This window comes from Lates calcarifer, linkage group LG2 (assembly GCF_001640805.2).
Source record: "Lates calcarifer isolate ASB-BC8 linkage group LG2, TLL_Latcal_v3, whole genome shotgun sequence".
NCBI lineage: Eukaryota > Metazoa > Chordata > Actinopteri > Centropomidae > Lates > Lates calcarifer.
The window spans coordinates 13,537,053-13,555,251 of record NC_066834.1 but is presented as its reverse complement, the minus strand read 5'-3'; the positions used below and the strand labels follow the sequence as shown (position 1 = coordinate 13,555,251).

General features: G+C 43.4%; 4 protein-coding genes across 4 annotated transcripts in view; 3 read left to right on the top strand and 1 right to left on the bottom strand.

The window, feature by feature from the left end:
• Positions 1-745: 745 nt before the first annotated feature.
• On the top strand, positions 746-3,343 carry LOC108894207 (chymotrypsin B). The gene is made up of 7 exons (XM_018692782.2): positions 746-901; positions 1,527-1,630; positions 1,725-1,804; positions 2,133-2,214; positions 2,295-2,475; positions 2,738-2,871; positions 3,041-3,343. The coding sequence occupies exons 1-7, from the start codon at positions 850-852 to the stop codon at positions 3,200-3,202; spliced, it is 795 nt and encodes a 264-aa protein (XP_018548298.1). The 5' UTR covers positions 746-849; the 3' UTR covers positions 3,203-3,343.
• A 2,928-nt stretch (positions 3,344-6,271) lies between these two features.
• Positions 6,272-8,406, top strand: LOC108894209 (chymotrypsin A). Its single transcript, XM_018692784.2, has 7 exons — positions 6,272-6,402; positions 6,571-6,674; positions 6,776-6,855; positions 7,247-7,325; positions 7,408-7,588; positions 7,956-8,089; positions 8,189-8,406. The coding sequence occupies exons 1-7, from the start codon at positions 6,351-6,353 to the stop codon at positions 8,348-8,350; spliced, it is 792 nt and encodes a 263-aa protein (XP_018548300.1). The 5' UTR covers positions 6,272-6,350; the 3' UTR covers positions 8,351-8,406.
• On the bottom strand, positions 8,282-9,802 carry agrp (agouti related neuropeptide). The gene is made up of 3 exons (XM_018692783.2): positions 9,545-9,802; positions 8,998-9,095; positions 8,282-8,900 (listed from the first exon to the last, which is right to left on the bottom strand). Exons 1-3 carry the CDS (start codon positions 9,681-9,683, stop codon positions 8,709-8,711), a joined length of 429 nt encoding a protein of 142 aa, XP_018548299.1. The 5' UTR covers positions 9,684-9,802; the 3' UTR covers positions 8,282-8,708.
• Positions 9,803-12,669: 2,867 nt separating this feature from the next.
• Positions 12,670-18,199, top strand: part of LOC108894204 (intermembrane lipid transfer protein VPS13C) — a 43,012-nt gene continuing 37,482 nt past the window's right edge. The window contains 5 exon segments of the mRNA XM_051075845.1: positions 12,670-12,865; positions 14,054-14,097; positions 14,391-14,433; positions 15,220-15,315; positions 17,995-18,096. Of these exon segments, the coding sequence (XP_050931802.1) occupies positions 12,766-12,865; positions 14,054-14,097; positions 14,391-14,433; positions 15,220-15,315; positions 17,995-18,096 (385 nt within the window). The 5' untranslated portion in view covers positions 12,670-12,765.

The following is an 18,199-nucleotide window of genomic DNA, read 5'->3' as shown; positions in this document are numbered from 1 at the left end:
GAGGCCGGGTTCACCCTGGACAGATCATCAGTCTGTTGAGAAGCCAAAGCTTAGAGACTTTATTCAAATGAAAGATGACGAATGTGCAGAGCCACAAATTAAACAGAGAATCAAAAGTCTTTGTTGCTCAGTTAAGAGCTGGGTCTTTAACACCAGCAGCTGAGGCAGAGACAGAGTCATTTCTGAAGAACAATGTTTGTGATCTCTGGGTTGTTGAGGATGAATTTCATTGTGTATTTAATTTCTCTTTGTTTACTGACTTAAGGAAATGTTTGTTTGACAAGGTTCAGGTGAAGAACCTGATCTGGTATCTGAGTCAGCTCTTGAATGTAGAGAATTTAGTTTTAGCAGCTGAGACAGATGTTCTGTTTTAATTTGTCATGTAACCATTAAGGTTACTGCTCAATGTCCTTTAAGTCCATATGAGCTGGACACCATAAGGTGCAAGACACTCAAATAATCAATCAATCAATCAATCAATTAAATATGGACAGTTTGTGGTGTAAACAAAGGATTCTGTTTGCAGTTTAAATAAGAGCCTGATAGATTTCAAATCTGTTGAAACTCTGAGATTTTCATCAGAATTGAAATAAAGTTGAGTTTGATTAAAAGCACTTGTGTGCTGACCAGTTTCTGGGCACAGTCATCCACATGTTATCAGAAGTTTCAGCCAATCAGAGCACCACAGGCTGGGGTGTGTGACTCGTGAGAACGACAGCGTCACCTCAGCTCTGATAACCAGCTGACAGCTGAGCTGGACAAACCGCCGGACACTCTAATTGGCTGAGGCCAGGCAGAGTTCAGGTATAAAACAGCAGCTTGGTCTCTCAGCACATCATCATCATCACCATGGCCTTCCTCTGGATCATCTCCTGCCTCGCCTTCGTTAGCGCCGCCTACGGTGAGACACAAAGACATTCAGTCTTTAATTGATTGAAAACTGACTCAGGATCAGTTTTTTTGGCAGTTTAGATTTAGTCATAGTAAGACTGCTGCTAAAATGTTATTAACTTAATGTCTCCTTAAATAAGAGTTTTAAAACTGATGTTGCTCTGTGGTCTAAGATTAAGTTTCCCTTTGCTTTGAGACTGAGATCAGGTCAGACAGTGACTGATTGATTAATGATGGAAATTGTATTGGAGATAATCAGAGGGTAGACGAGGTGATAAAAGACAGTGTCACCTGCTGCTTCAACAATAGACACATTATAACACAGAGTCAGTTTTCTCGGTGAAAGAAAGAAGAAAGTTTTAAATTCAGTTTGACCTCAGACAGTGAGGTGAGGGAAGCAGCTCCTGGTCACTGAGACAAGAGGCAGTCAAACAGTTTTTCTCTGTAGATTAAAGATAAAAAATGTTTATTTATTCACTGCTGATAACAGATTCAGTGTCTCAGTGTTCTGTACAAAAACATGTTGGACTCTCATTGACTCATCAGTGACTTCAGCCTGATTATTTTTTTTATAAATAGTTAATAGTAAAATAGCAGAATAGTCCTTTAAAGTCTGTCACCTGTTGTCCTCTCAGGCTGTGGCACCCCCGCCATCCCTCCCCAGGTGTCTGGCTATGCCCGCATCGTCAATGGTGAGGAGGCAGTGCCTCACTCCTGGCCCTGGCAGGTGTCTCTGCAGGTGAGTCATCTTCTTCTTCTCCTCCTTTTTGTTGTTGTTCTTCTCCTTCTCCTCGTGTCGTTCAGTGACTGAGTTCACTTTCTTTTTCTCTCAGCAATCCAACGGCTTCCACTTCTGTGGTGGATCTCTGATCAATGAGAACTGGGTGGTCACCGCCGCTCACTGCAACGTCAGGTCAGTTCATCACAACACAACCAACACGACACTGTAAAACTCTCACAACATCACACACTCTCAGCTCTGAGCCCATTGGTTCCCACTGTGGACATAAATGTTTCAACACCTCAAGAATATACAGTTTAATTTTCAGACTGGACTTGTTTACTGGAGCGTTTGTCATCCTGGGACATTAACTCTGTTTCTGTTTAATAATTTCTCCATATAACATAAGCAGGAGTCACCATCTCCAGTTAAAGTGTCTGACAAGGAAACGGAGTAAAATGTTGTGTCTGTGATTTGCGTGAATTGAGCTTTTAAAGCCATGTTTCCTGTTTCCTGTCAGAACCTACCACCGCGTGGTTGCCGGAGAGCACGATAAGGGCTATGGCTCCAACGAGAACGTCCAGGTGCTGAAGCCCGCCAAGGTGAGAACCACCCATCAGCCAATCAGCTTTCAGAGCACGCCATCCTCCCTCCACTAACACCTCCCCATCCTCTATCCCAGGTCTTCACCCACCCCCAGTGGAACCCCCGCACCATCAACAACGACATCTCCCTCATCAAGCTGGCCACCCCCGCCCGCCTGGGCACCAACGTGTCCCCCGTCTGCCTTGCCGAGTCCAGTGATGTCTTCGCCGCCGGCATGACCTGCGTCACCTCTGGCTGGGGTCTGATGCGCTACAATGGTGAGTTTAAACAAGTCACGTGACATCAGAGACCTGCAGCGACTCTTAAAGCCACCACATACAAGGAGCGAACGCTGAGCTAAGATGGCTGGCACTGAAAAGGTTAAAATCAGCCGCTCTGATTGGATCCTGTGGTAAACTGTCACGTTCTTGACTCGACAATGTTTCTCCATTATTTGTCAAATGAGCACAGCAGAAAGACTTTTACTTTGAAAGGTGCAGAGGAAGTCCTGTGTGTTTGAGTCCCGTTTGTCTCCCACAGCTCCCAGCACTCCCAACAAGCTGCAGCAGGCCGCCCTGCCCCTGCTGTCCAACGAGCAGTGCAAGAGACACTGGGGCAGCAACATCTCCGATGTGATGATCTGCGCTGGAGGAGCTGGAGCCACTTCCTGCATGGTGAAGCCCCACCCACTTACTTGTCTCACCTGTCTCACCTGTGAAACCTGGCCTGTCTTACTAAGAATCATTTGTCATTCATTTCTGTTGGTCACAAATTCAATTTTATGCATTTTATTTTTAAATATGGCATCCTGTTCTGTATCTCATGTGATTGTTGTGTTTTCAGGGTGACTCTGGTGGTCCTCTGGTCTGTGAGAAGGATAACGCCTGGACTCTGGTCGGTATCGTGTCCTGGGGAAGCAGCCGTTGCTCCACCTCCACTCCTGCCGTCTATGCCCGAGTCACCGAGCTCCGCGGTTGGGTTGATCAGATCCTTGCCGCTAACTAAATGCTCAGAGGCTGAGCTGCCACTGCCGGTAGCAACCCAGGAACTCCCTGACCCTTCACCCCTGACCCCTGACCCTGCCTGGCCTGGCAGTCCCACATCAGAGTGTGGACAGTGAATGATAATAAAAACTTTTGAACATCACTCACTCTGTTTGCTTGTTTGTTTTCTGCAAAAGTTGAATGAACTTTACTGTTCAAGTTTGTTTATACAGTTTAAATACAATATGCATATATATACTATATATATGTATATAATATACATGGGAGACATAGTGGTACAGTGGTTAGCTCTGTCTCCTCACAACAAGAAGGTTCTGAGTTTACATGTTCTCTCTGGTTCTCCAGTTTCCTCCCACAGTCCAGAGACATGCAGGTTAATGTGTGACTGAGAGTGTGAATGGTTTTTTGTCTCTATATGTCAGTCCTGTGATGGACTGGTGATCTGTCCAGGGTGCACCCCTCGTCTCACCCAGTGTCAGCAGGGCTCCAGCCCCATTACCTTTAAAGGATAAGCTTACATAATGGATGGATATAATACAGTGGTATGCAGATGACACTCTGTTGTATTTATCCACCAGGCCAGATGAAACTAATCAGGTTGTCAGACTTCAGGTATCAGAAACACATGATCGTGCTCTACTATCAGTAACCTCAGGACATAAAACAAGTCTCAGCCTCCTCCTGCCTGCACAGTAAAGTAAAATCACAGTAAAATCATCCTGTCACAAAAAGATGCTTAAGAACTAGTCCATACATTTGTAACCTCTAGACTTGACTGCTGTAATTCCTTATTATCAGGATGTCCTTATACCTCCAGCTGATCCAAAACTCTGCAGCACGATTATTGACAGGAACTAGGTACGGATCAAATACTACTACTACTACTACCTCTGTACTGTGGAACCAGGTCCAGGAGGCAGAAACACATTAACATTACACAGAAACATAATTATCATACCTTTATTTAAATGGAGTAGGGGGGGACAGGCTCTCCTTTTCAAGGATGCCCTCATTACAGTGGGTTTGAAAGCAGATGAAGTGACTGAATACAGGAACACATTATACAACAAACAGGACAAGGTCATCAACATCAGTTCAAAGAAGACGTGCATTCAAACTGAAAGGAAATGAGATTTTAACTGATTAAACAGGATTATCTGGTCTTGAAGGACAGTTTGGCATTGAGCCAGAAATCATCGAATCTTTCCACTGGTGTCTCATTAAGAGTTTAATGATCACTTCAATGGAGCTGAAGACCTGAACTGGACTTTTAGGATCCATGTTCAGAGAATAGAGCTGAGATCCAGATCTGGGAGGTTCAGGTATCAGGTGTCAGCCATAGACTGTATGTGATACTTCCTGTCTGGACTCATCTCCACAGTGTGACAGTCCACAGGTCAATGGCTCACATCAGGCTCTGAACCAGCTCCAGGAACCAGAACCAGAACTGACCCTGGACCTGTTTACTCTGTCTCTTGTTGTTCCTCTTGTGTGTTTATATTTTAGAGGAGCAGGTTTGTTCAGACTGCTGTGTATAAATAAAGTTTAATAAACAAAATTCTCTGTAAAAACACAAACAAGTCAGAGTGACATTAAGACAAACTTGTTTTTCAGATTTAATTTCACTTTGTTCAAACATCAGAAAAAAACAAAAAGATGCTACCGTCACAAACAGCCATGACCTTTGACCTCATGAATTATTCACCACCACTACATGACTGATGCCATTATCATCATCTGTGCATTTCCTGGATGACAGAAAGCTTCAGCTGCTGCAACAAACACACACTGATCAACAGGGTCCGTCAGCTACACACACACACACACAACAACACACACACAAGCACACACACAACAACAACAAACAACATACAACAAACAGTGGTGAGATGTAAAATGTCCAGACAGTCTCACAGAGAATAAAGACAAAAAGTTAGTCACTGACAGGGAAAAATAAATTTAAAACATTAATTATGAAAAATAAAGAAAATATGTACTTTATATAATATGTGTTTAGTGTACAGACTGAATATTTCTGTGTTGTAGACTTCAACATGCCATTTATTTAACAAATATAATAAAACCAAAACTGTTAAATTCTCTAAGTGAAGATTTATCTGTGTACCTCTCTCACACATTACTTCACAATAAAAGCATTTTATGTAAAACATGAAACAGAAACAATTTAAAATGATTAACTGACACTTTTTTCTGTATTTCAGACAAAACTGTGACTCTGTGGATCTTCACCTACAGTCACTATATGGCTCATATGGTTATGAAGTTGTTGTTGTATGTGTATAAAGGTTTCAGGTTTCTTCTGTTTTACTGATTCATTTTAGATGAATCATTGTGTGTGTTTTCTGTCACACCATGATGCACCATGTCTCAAGTGTTGGGGTGGAGTTGGTGCTGATAAACACTCTGCTGCTGAGAAACACACACATGTTTCAACCAACTGACCTTCAACACACAACCATCAGACACACAGTGGACACACACACACAGATATAACCAATGACTTTTTGTTCAGATTCAAAGCTTATATAAAACATTATTCATCATTTAAACCTTTAACACATATAAAACTGTTTTTCTGTCATAGATGAGAAATGATGTGTTTCTCTTCACAGAAACTGAAGTTTACACTGAATGATTGGAGTTGTTTGATTGTCAGATTTGGAAAAAAATATACAGCTTTAATTAAACTGATTGAATCAGACTGAATTAAAGATCATCTGATGTGTCTTTCATGCACATCTGTAGTGATGAGAGTTAAATTAAATAATAAAAAGTTGTTTAATTTCATGTTTCTCTGTCTGTTGTGATGAAGAAATTATCACAGTATCGTATTATTTTACACACATTTCCCAGGATTCAGTCTGACAGCTCTCTTGGAATAAAAATAATACAAATAATAAACAGATGAATGAGAGTTTGGTTTTTGTTGTACTTTGAAAACTTTTCTGGGTTAAACTGAGCAATGAATCGTTGTGCAAAACTCTCCGTCAGCTCCACCTGTCCAAACTCCCACCATCCTCTGATAACATGTTCCCTCTCACTCCCTTCCCACTCCTGTCCTGTCCAGTCACGTTGTTCCCTGGCTGTATAAAAGCTCCTGGCTCTGACAGACCTGACATGATTGAGCCATGGCCTTCCTGTGGATCCTCTCCTGCCTCGCCTTTGCCGGCGCCGCCTACGGTGAGTCTCTGACATTAGCTGAGGGAGCGAGGCTGCTCTTACCCAGCATGCTTGGCAAAGGAGAGATCTATCTCACACCCTGATGAGGGTTGATGAACAAATGAAGTGTCAATAAAGTTGTAATTGATGACTGATTGACTGTTGATGTTGTCATGATGATGCCACCAGGCTGCGGCACCCCCGCCATCCCTCCCGTCATCACTGGTTACTCTCGTATTGTGAATGGTGAGGAGGCCGTGCCTCACTCCTGGCCCTGGCAGGTGTCCCTGCAGGTGAGTATATACACACACATCATCATCATCATCACTGTGTAGTGTGTTTGTGTGTGTGTTTGTGTGTGTGTTTAGTGACCAACACGTTTCTGTTGGTTCAGGATTACACCAGCTTCCACTTCTGTGGCGGCTCTCTGATCAGTGAGAACTGGGTGGTGACAGCTGCTCACTGTAACGTCAGGTAACAACCTCCACCTGTCAATCTCTGACTTATTGATCTGATTATTGATGATGTGACACGTTTGTTAAAAGCTGCTTGATGTTTTTGCAAGCCTTTTTTTAAATATGTATGTACACCTGAGCCATTTCCTCAGGTGTGATGGGTAATGTAGGTGTGAACATGCAGGAGACTGACAAACCATGATAGTCTGATTGTTACAGTCAGATACTTACTAACTATTCAGTTTGAGATTTTCAGAACAAAAAACAAACTAAAAGTTTCTGAATGTTAAACTATCGGAAAGTAACAAGACAACTTCTGTTGTTACCTGGAGCTCCACCTTCTGTCAGTCACAGGTGTTTTTCAGGTGAAATAATCCAGAGGGCTTAAATGTGACACACTCTCTGTGCAGGACATCCCACCGTGTGATCCTCGGAGAACACGACCGCTCTTCCAACGCTGAGGACATCCAGGTCATGAGGGTCGGCAAGGTGGGTAAACACCCCGGCTCTTCAACTCATTCAGGCGTCCTCGCGTAAGGTCATTGACCATAACCGTGTCATTTCCTGTCAGGTGTTCAAGCACCCCCGCTACAACGGCTACACCATCAACAACGACATCCTGCTGATCAAGCTGGCCAGCCCCGCCCAGATGAACATGCGTGTTTCCCCCGTGTGCGTGGCCGAGACCGGAGACAACTTCCCCGGAGGCATGAAGTGTGTGACCACCGGCTGGGGCCTGACCCGCCACAACGGTGAGACCACCTGGTCAAAGCTGACCAATCGGAAAACACCTGCATCATGTGAAAATCTGAGGGTGGAGGGTGAAGGGTGCTTTGACAGTGGTGCCTCTGTATATAAAAAAGTCAGAAACTCACACTGAGCCACAGTCTCCATCTATACCAGCTTTTACACTTAGATTATCTCAGGCCCTCCTCCAATATCTGCTCTGTTCACTTTTAAATTATTGAATACTTTTATTTCTTCTGGCCTCTAAAGTGATCTAAAGATAAAAGAGGAAAACTCAGATACAAGCAGTATGTCTGGACTCTGCATCAGTCCCCTGGACGCTCAGACTGTGTCATTATGACAGTATATGTGTGATGTGTGTTTGCGTTGCAGCCCCTGACACCCCCGCCCTGCTGCAGCAGGCTGCCCTCCCCCTGCTGACCAATGACGAGTGCCGTCGTTTCTGGGGCAACAAGATCTCCAACCTGATGATCTGTGCTGGAGCCTCTGGAGCTTCCTCCTGCATGGTGGGTGCTGCCAACACACAGCAGATGGAGGTGTTGATCTTTATGTTGTTTACATTGTGTTGTTTATTTGTTTATTGTTGTGTTGTGTTGTGTTTTCAGGGTGACTCTGGTGGTCCTCTGGTCTGTCAGAAGGGTGGTGCCTGGACTCTGGTTGGTATTGTGTCCTGGGGCAGTGGAACCTGCACTCCCACAATGCCCGGCGTCTACGCCCGCGTCACTGAGCTCCGCGCCTGGATGGACCAGACCATCGCTGCCAACTAAGCATGTCAGCCCAGACAGTCTCAACCTGATCATCAATAAATCACAGAAACTCTGAACCTGTCCCTGTCTTGTTCATTAACTTCACGTCTGTGTGCTCAGTACTGAGCTGGAGTCAGGATGTGTTAGCTTAGCTTAGCATTGGCTGGCTCTGTCCAGGGTTCAAAGATACAGCTACACACCATCACATCTCTGTCTGTTTTAATTTGTCTTCACTGACACAAAACACATTGAACTGACATTGGAAACAGATTTTCATGTCATTTATTACACAAAGAGCACACTTTATACAACATGTAGTGGACAGAGCATCAACATGCCTCTCCAATCTGCACTGACAGCATGACATTGTTTGGTACATTCAGGTGCGTCTGGGAGGGCAGACGTGGCCGACACGACGACAGTAGCAGATGGCGTTGAAGAAGCGGCAGTAGCAGGTGTCACAGGGGTCGCAGCAGGGCAGCGGGTAACCCAGGCACGACTGCTGGTGAGGGATACAGCGACGAGGTGAACGCATGGCCCGACCTTGCAGCTGCAGGGCTGCCGACGAGTCCTGGAGACAGATTGACAGTTAGCGAACAGCATGATAAAAGAGAAGAAAGAAACTTCAGCTTTATCAGTGAACTGTGTCTTTAAACAGCCACACCCACCTCGTCGTAGGACCCTGCATCCATCAGGAAGTGATCCTCCACTGAGTCGACAGGAAGGAGGGCGGGGTCATGGACAGGGTCGGGGACGTGGCCTCTGTCTGCAGGACATGACAGAAAACAGACCTGTGGTGTCACCTGTCATCTAACTTAATCACTGTCTGCTGTTTATGCCACAGGGAGGTAACTGTACGTTAATAATATGTCTATATGCAGACGACACTCTTCTTTACAACTCAACCAAAGTAACAGAGGAATGTCAGAGAGCCCTGATAGGACATATGGTGCCTCCTCGTTTAGACTGAATAAAATCTCACTAAACCAAACCCATGCCTGTTGGGATTTCTTAAAACCTACAAGCAACAGAAACAAATAGAAACAAAGGTAAACATGAACACCTTCTTCACTGTGAACAATTCACTTCCTGACTCAGAGCTGCTGAAGAGAAACTGGACAAGATGTATGAGACTGGACCACATGTACTGACTCAGATGGTCTTAGTTTACAATCATCCTATTAACTCTGGTGACTGGTTACAGGTGTTACTGACCGATGTCAGACAGGTAGGAAGTTTCAGGGCGTCGGGCAGCGGGCGAACTGTCATCCAGCTGGATGTTTCCATGAACCAGAGAAGATGAAAGACGCAGAAGGCTGAAGGACCAATAACAGAGCAGCACAGAGCCAAACATCCTCCTGCTGGCAGAGAGAGAGAAGAAGAATAATCTGCACCTCAACTCCCACAATCCTCAGCTTCTCCACTAAGAGCCTGTGAGAGGAAATAGAGACAGGGTGCAGCTGATTTTAAAAGAGTGAACGATGACGAGATGAAAGAGAATCAGACAGGATCAGAGTCCTACTCTGTTTTTAATCAGTGTACTTCACTTGATTACTTTTATTTTTGGCTACATTCTACTTTTACTCCATTGCATTTCACACAGAAATATTGTTGTTTTACTTCACTACATATATTAAACAGTTCATACATTTTTACCAGAATTACTTGAGTAACATTTTGAAATCAGAACTTTTCTCTGAATGAAGTTTGATGTTCTAGTGTTTGTTGGTCACAGTTTAATACACAACCCGAAAACGTTTAAATCAATAAGGTTTTCAGACCTAAAACATGAATAATATGAATAATGACCATAGATAACCACTGATTAAATAATCAGTTCTTATTACCAGACTTTTAAACTCATCAACAAGAACACATGAAACAACCAGTTTCACACACAACATCAAACTCTGCTTTAACACACAGATACATAGGTCTGATACACAGGTTTGCTTTTTTGTTTTTCAAATCCACAATAAGCTTTGAGTTTTAAAAAAAATAAAATATAAGGAACAGATGATTTTTACCTGATGTAACAGAAGAGACAGACTGAATAGAGTAGAGTAGAACAGAGTAGAGTAGAGGTGACTCACCTGTCGCTAGGACTCTGCTGTCTCTCTCTCTGAGGGACCACAGGCCATTTAAAGACCCCTGAGAGGAAGGAGGTCACATGACCTGCTGGGCAGGGAGAGGAGGGTGAGGGGGCACGTCCTTCATCTCTGCGTCATTCATTCATGTGACCTTGTAGAGAAACATCAGAAATGACTGAATGAAATGATTAAAGAGCAGAGAGAGAGGAACAGCTGAGGTCAAACCAGACTGAGCTGAGTTTATTCTCTACTGGATGAATGAAGAAGATGTAGGATGTGGTGATGAATGAGCAAAGTTTAGATTCCTCAGCTGACAGATAAAATGAATTCTGTCTCATTAACTCTGTACACATATTTCTGCTGTTTACTCTCACTGATATAAGCCTGGTGGATAAAATAATAGAAACATCTTTCCATAGAACTGAACAGGTAGTTTTCACCAGGTGAGAACCTGATCACCTGCCAGGTGAGTGTAGTCAGTGATGTATGGATGTTGTTGTCGACAGTGAAGCTCTGTGGCTCCACATGGCCACAGATATATACATCACACAAACATTTAAACATTTTAATGATAATATATGATATTGTAATAAACAATATTGTATTGTATTGTAATTCTGATTTTTATGACATGGTTAATTCAGAAGCAGAGAGACTCACAAAATGTGTTTGTTCAAAAGTCAGAATCTGATTCATCCAGCCCTCTGAGCCTTAAAACAGTAACATGAACTGTTTCTCTGTTCTGGCTCAGAGTCAACAGTTCATCATTCTTTCTCTTTCATACATTAACTGTGTGTCTTTTAATAACCAGTGTGTTCTGTAGTGACCTTTAATGACCAGGTACATGGATGTAGATGTATATAGATGATGTATAGATGTGTATATAGAGGTTAAAGTGATTTCCTCTGTATTTAACTGTGTGTTTGTCAGCGTTCGGCACAGTCGCTCATCTCTCTAATCATCCTCTCTGTGTTTGATTGGAGAACATTGGATCATTAAGTTCAGCTGCTTCATTCATGTTTCTTCTGTTATCCTCAATCAGCTCTTTCATTAAACTCTTCGTCCTCCTCATCCTCCGTCAGTAAAACATGGCGGCATTTCTCTGAACGCTGACGTCTCAGAGCAGAGGAGACTGATCAGAGGAAATCACCTTTAATTATCAGACCAACAAAAACAGACAACAACAAACCTAACACACACTTCCTGTTCCAGCCTGAGGTCTGTCTGTCTGTCTGTTGGCCTGTTACCATGGTAACAGTGTGGGCAGGTGAGGTGTTGTGTTGCAAAGAATCAAATCAGCTAAAACAGCTAAAAATAAAACCACCTTTTCACCAGATCTGGATCCAGTAGATCTGGATCACACACATCCAGTAGATCTGGATCCAGTAGAACAGCTTTGGGATGTGGTAAACAGGAGATTGGCAACATGGATCTGATGCAGTCATGTCAACATGGAGTAACTCAGAGGAAAGTTTCCAACATCTGGAGGAAGCAAAGACAGGAACTATCCAGTGTTAGAGACGTGTTCCTAATAAAGTGATCAGCCAGTGTGCATTAGATTTAATGTACACTCTAGCGCCCCCTGATGGTTTCATCTGAAACACACCGTGGCAGACTGAGGAGCTCTTGTCTGTGTGTCTTTAGTAAACAATCAGAGGACAAACTGCTGGCTGAACGTTGGCTGAGTGTCGGCCGACCTCTGCTCAGTGATGATGAAAAGCCAGAGACAGTGGAGTGTCTTCATCATGTCTGTGTAAACTGCTCCTCATCATCATCAGTTCCATCAGTCAGCTGCTGCTGCCAAAAACTGAATTATCATCTGTCCTGTCACATTTATAAACACACACACACACACACACACACACACACACACACACACACACACACACACACACACTGTCTGTCTGTGTGTGTCTAAAAACAAGAGAAACAACATGATGTGAGTTTTCTACATGTTTGTGTTGCACAGAGTGTGTGCAGGTTGTTAAAGTGAAAGCTCAGTGTTGTTGGTCAGTGTTGATCAGTTAACCCTGTTCAAGGTTCAGCCTTCTTCATTATCCCATAATAAAAGAAAACAGAAACAAGACTTCTCTCGTGTGTGTGTGTGTGTGTGTGTGTGTGTTATCTTTATTAGGCAGGTCAGTGCAAACAGACACACCCTCTGTCAGCTGACTGATCGATGCTCTCTCACACACCCACTGCTCTGTACGCACAGACAGGACTAATCAAACACAGTCGATCCCAGAGAGAGTCGATCCTTGATTTCTGTCATCATCTGAACCGGAAATTAGGTGAAGTCTGACTCACGGTGACCCTGCTGCAGGGTCCGGACCAGAGCTTTCAGCCATGGTCTTTGAGTCTCTGGTCAGCGACCTGCTCAATAGGTTCATCGGAAACTACGTGGAGAACCTGGACAAGTCCCAGCTCAAGATCGGGATCTGGGGAGGTGAGCTCTGCAGCAAGCTAGCAGCTTCCGCGGTAACAAGCGGAGACATGCCAGACAGCGTCCAGAAATGTCATACTTGTAAAGTCGCAGCTTTCTTTACAACTCTTAACACACCGTGGAACATGTCCGAATATCTGCTGCCAAACCACAGGGTGTGCTCTTAAAATCGGCATTAATATAAGCAACAAATCAGCTTCTATATCGATGTAATTTGAACTTTAGTCAAAGCTTCGCCTGGTGTTCCCGCCACACCTCCACCAAAATACAGCAAGTCGTTAGCGGAAGCGAGTGCTTAGTTGTGATTTTAAATGTAATTTTTTGTTGATTAGCAAGGCTGTTGGTTGATCACATGTTTACCGAAGTGGAAAAGGGCTCACAGCGCGTAGAGAAACCACCGAGTCATGTGTTTTAATGTTTCACTTCCACCAGCAAACTAATTCACAGAAAATTAACAGCTGTTCGAACGAGGTTTGGTTTGATAATCTCACAGATAATCAGTAATCCGACCACCAGGTGTAAACAAACTCCATCCCCACCCGCCCCCCGAGACACAACACTAGGGAGGACAGCAGACAGGAAGTGGTTCATGTGATGACTGTGAATTTAACATTTGTTTAAAATCAGGAACAAATACACACACATGTAAAAACTGATCTGAGACCAGAACCTGGTTTTTAGACATCATGTGAACAGGTGTTCCTCTCAGCTGCAGGTGAAGTGAATTTATTTAAACACAGCAGAGAACAAATAAAAGCAGAGAGGTCCTGAGAGTCAGTCAATATCTGTGGTCAATAACCCAATCAGTGCTGCTGTGTTGAATAATAACAGGTGAGTGACTGACAGGTGGTTATCATTTGACACACACCTGTCTGACAGGTTGGATTCTCCTGTGATGACATCACTGTGTTTCCTCATACCTGTTCACAGGGAAGCTTCCCATCAGTTCGCACCTGAGCTGTCAGCTGACTGGCTCCACCAATCAGCTGACAGCTCAAAGCTGAACCTGAAGGTTCACTTCAGGAGGAAACTGTCAGATACTTATCAGTTTACTTACTCATCAATTATTCATCAAACTATTGATTATTACTTTCAGATAACCAATATAGATCAGACAGAGAAACACATAAAAAATAAGTGAAATCGTCTTTTATTAAAAACATGAACTCTGTGTTTCTTCTTCTTCTGCAGGAAATGTTGTTCTGGAGAATCTGAAGGTGAAGGAGAACGCTCTGGTGAGTCTCGTTGTGTGTGTGTTGTGAGGAAGTGACAGTGTTACCCTGTGTGTTGTTGCCGTTGTGAAACCTCAGGCCTCCTTGTGGTCATCGTCACCATATAAAGTGTCAAATCACTGGAGGTGTGATGTAAACACTGGTCACATGACCCGATGACTCAGGCTGGCAGCACAACTTCCTGCCTGCCTCTGTCAGAGTGAGGAGACCCCCCACCCCACCCCCGTAGTCAATCATTGATTAATCACCTGATTATTGGAGCTGTGATGATACCAGTTTGTGTGTCTGTGTTTCAGAGTGAGTTTGATGTTCCCTTCAAAGTCAAAGCCGGACAGATTGGTGAGTACTAGAGATAGACCGATATGTTTTTTTCAGGGCCGATACCGATCCTGATTATTAGTAGTCAAGGAGGCCGATAATCGATATTTGGAGCCGATATTCATTTGCAGTAAAAGTGAAAATATTGGCATCAAAATTTAGAATTATACAAACTCCAACACTTAACTTCGTTTAAATGCCTTTAAGCATGTTTATTAAACAACTTTTCAGATTTGCAACATTTTTAAGGTTTTTTTTTTTTTATCTTAGACAATCAACATTTTGTTTTAAAATTCTAACAAAAAGTGCAGGGAGCTCCCAGGCTCAGCAGCATGTCTTATAAAGTTAAATGAAAAATTAAACAAATAAATAGCTCCCTAAAGTTTTCTACAGTAAATAAAGTTTTCCAAAATTTCAATATAACTTAAATGTTATTTTCTCTTTCACTTATCTTTGTTTTAAGTTCAAACAAAAACAAAAAGTGCAAGGAGTTCACAGGTCAGCAGCATCTCTTGGCTGTTACCTGTGCCGTGGCTCTGTGTAACCAATCAGATAGTTCTGTGGGAGGGACAATGCTGGAGACAGAGTAGTGACTGCAGACAGAGAGGGACGGCTGCATCAGAGCCAAAATAACCTGGTTTTAAATTGATCTCTTATCGGCCATCGGATTTTTAAAAAAAGGCAGATGCTGAAATGCATCAAAATGCTGAATATCGGCGCCAGTCATAGGTCTATGCCTAGTGAGTACTGAATGGGTCTGAGACTGAGACTGAGACTGAGTCTGAGTCTGTCTGATGTGTTTTTCAGGGAAGCTGACATTGAAGATTCCCTGGAAGAATCTTTATAATGATGCTGTTGTCGCCACGTTGGACGGCCTGTACCTGCTGGTGGTTCCTGGAGCCAGTAAGTCACAGTTTAATCCTTCATGGTTTTTGGACTCAGTCCTGACAGGGATACACGTGTAGTACTTTTCAAAAAGTCCACTTACAAAATCTAACGACAGAGCTCCGTCTGTGGACACAACGTCTCCATCACCAGGTCAGCCAATCACAGACTCCCGTCTCTGTCAGGTGACCTGGTTGTCGGCAGGAAGGTTGGTGCTGCCAACCCTGTTCTCAGTTGTTTTGTGTGTTCTCAGTTGTTGTGTGTGTTGTTGTTGTGTGTGTGTTCCAGTTGGATCTCAGCTGAAAACGTGTCCATACAACGGTAAGCTGGTTCACAGGTGGTGGTTCAGACTCAGGTCTGATCCAGTCTCTGTTCTTCCTGTCGGGGCTGCACCACGACAACAAAGTACAATAATTAATCAGGAATAATGACACCTGATTAAATAGGACTGATCTCCTTCAACAATAAAAGCCTTCTTTGCTGTCAGTCCTGCAGCTGGAGAGCTTTTTGAAGCAGATTTAGTCATGATACATACATGTTGCGTTAGCATCGAACACTAACTGTTTAAGTTTTGGTCTAAATCAGAATATTATTCTGTGTTTCTCTGATAAAGACACAGCAGAGAACTCAGTGTTGTGTCTTAATCTTTTACAGTGAAGACATGGAGTGTGTTGTGCAGCCCTGCATCGTCTCTCTCTCTGTTTTTATCTCAGATTGTTTCATGTAGTTAGCTGGTTCCTAATCTGGGATTTTCTTCTGAAATTTGTAGTTTACTGGTTTCTACTCATGAATCATGGGAGGTTCTGGGAAGTTTTACTGGTAACTGTTTTCATCTTGTAAAATGCTGACATACTAAACTTTAGCAGGGTGGAGGCTCGCTAACAACCAATCAGAACGAGCTGGGAACAAACTGGGTGTCGGTATCAGAGGTGGACTGTGGAGATCTCCCTCAAAGCACAACGTCTGGACCTGGACATGGTCTGGGGCGTTTCTGTTTTGACTGTCTGTGAGTGTCAGTCTGAACTCTGGCCTTCATAGTCCAGAGCTGGGATCAGTAGAGACCACTGACAGTCACCGGTAGCTCTGGTGCTGATCAGCTGACTGTGGTGTGAGTCCAGGTTTGTGTTTGTTGGTTCACAGTTTTATTTAGTTTTATCTCAGGCAGATCTGGAACCAGAACCAGTCTGTTCAGTCAGTTCGTGTCCTGGTAGCAGCAGCAGTGAGTGTGTTGCTTCAGTGACTGAGCTCAGAGCTGTTTGTGTTGTTCAGGAGCTCCACCCAGTATTCAGGCTGTTTAGATCAGGTTTCCTTTGACGTCCCTGAAAAAAGCCACAGAGTCACAGTGCGATCACCAGTTCTATGTGGAGTAAAGGTCCCTGAGGAGCTGCAGACCTCAAACAGCTCTATGGGACTGTGTCTTTACCAGCACATCCTCATTTTGTTTCTCCTGTGCAGGAGGACGCACATGCATGAATGTACTGTTGATGTTATACAAGTCCTGATCAGCAGAAGGCGCTAACGAGCCAACATCTGAATAATGCTCAGATTTTAGATTGAACACATTAGTTTGATCTTAACTCTTCACATGAGGACTTCAGACCTTTGTACTGCAAAGCAAATAAACAGGTTTATCAGAGTAACTTCAGGAGTAACTTGGTGACGTCAGGTGTAACTTCCTGATTAATCCGTACTATTAAAGGTGGATAGGTTTTACCTGAGGTCTGTTGCCATGGTAATTTACGCTGCATCTCTAAACTGCTCCGAGCAGGTTATCTTCGTGGTTAACTCTGTGTTATCCTGTATAAGTAGATCCCCACAGCTGGAAGACCCAATCCATATTGGTACAACGACTGTAAGAGGCTGACTCCACAGGATGAGGTTGTCTAAAGACTGCCAGTCTCAAAAAAAAACAAAAAAACTTTTTTTACTCATGTATTTATTCTTTGCATTCTCCTTCCCCTAAAAAGAAAAAAACAAAAAAATAAAAACCTATCCCATTATTGTTCTGAAAGAAAATAATGCGACAGGTTGTTATCATTGCAGACTACATACCACTGTACTCAGTATTATTCAAATTTGTTACAAATTCGTTGTACTTAACTGTACAGTGACAATAAAGCCTATTCTTTTCCATTAATGATGGGAACTATTACTGTAGACCACTTTACAGAATGCTTTTAGTTATACTTTATATACTTCTGAAATTACTTACTACTTAATTAACTAAACCCCCTATTTAACTACCTACCTATTTTATGTGTCCTTACATCTCATATTACAAATTAAGAATCCAGAGAATATATGACAAACCTCCCAGGCTTTGTTGACAGTCACAGTTTTACATTTTGCTGTTAGAGTCCTCATAAACCGACAGAATTAACTTGGACTATTCATCTGAGAAATACGTAGTGTGACACCAGTTTAGGGAACAACCCTGACTTCACCTGATAACCTGAGTTAAACCAGAGGAGGTTAAACTCTCTTTGTGGTGCGGTCCTCGGGTGAGAAACGCTGAGAGTAAACAGAAGTTTGTTTGCAAGAAAACTGCACAGAGCAGAGCCCACGTAGAGACACACCTGGGGGTGGAGCAGACAGGTGGAGCAGACAGGTGGAGTTTGACAGGTGGAGTTGAACAGGTGGAGTATAAAATCTCTTGGTTCAGAACCTTGACTTCTTGATCTCATGTTCTTTTCTCAGCCCTAAGGTTCGATGCAGCGAAGGAGGAGCGTTACCTTCAGGAGGCGAAGCAGAGGGAGCTGCAACGCATCGAGGAGGCGCTGCAGATGGCTGCACGCAGAGGTGAGACACGACCTCTGACCTCTGACTGATCTCTGACTGACCTCTGACCTCTGTGTTTCCTGCTTCCTGTTCTCTTCTCTGCTACTGGTTGAGCTTTGTTCCT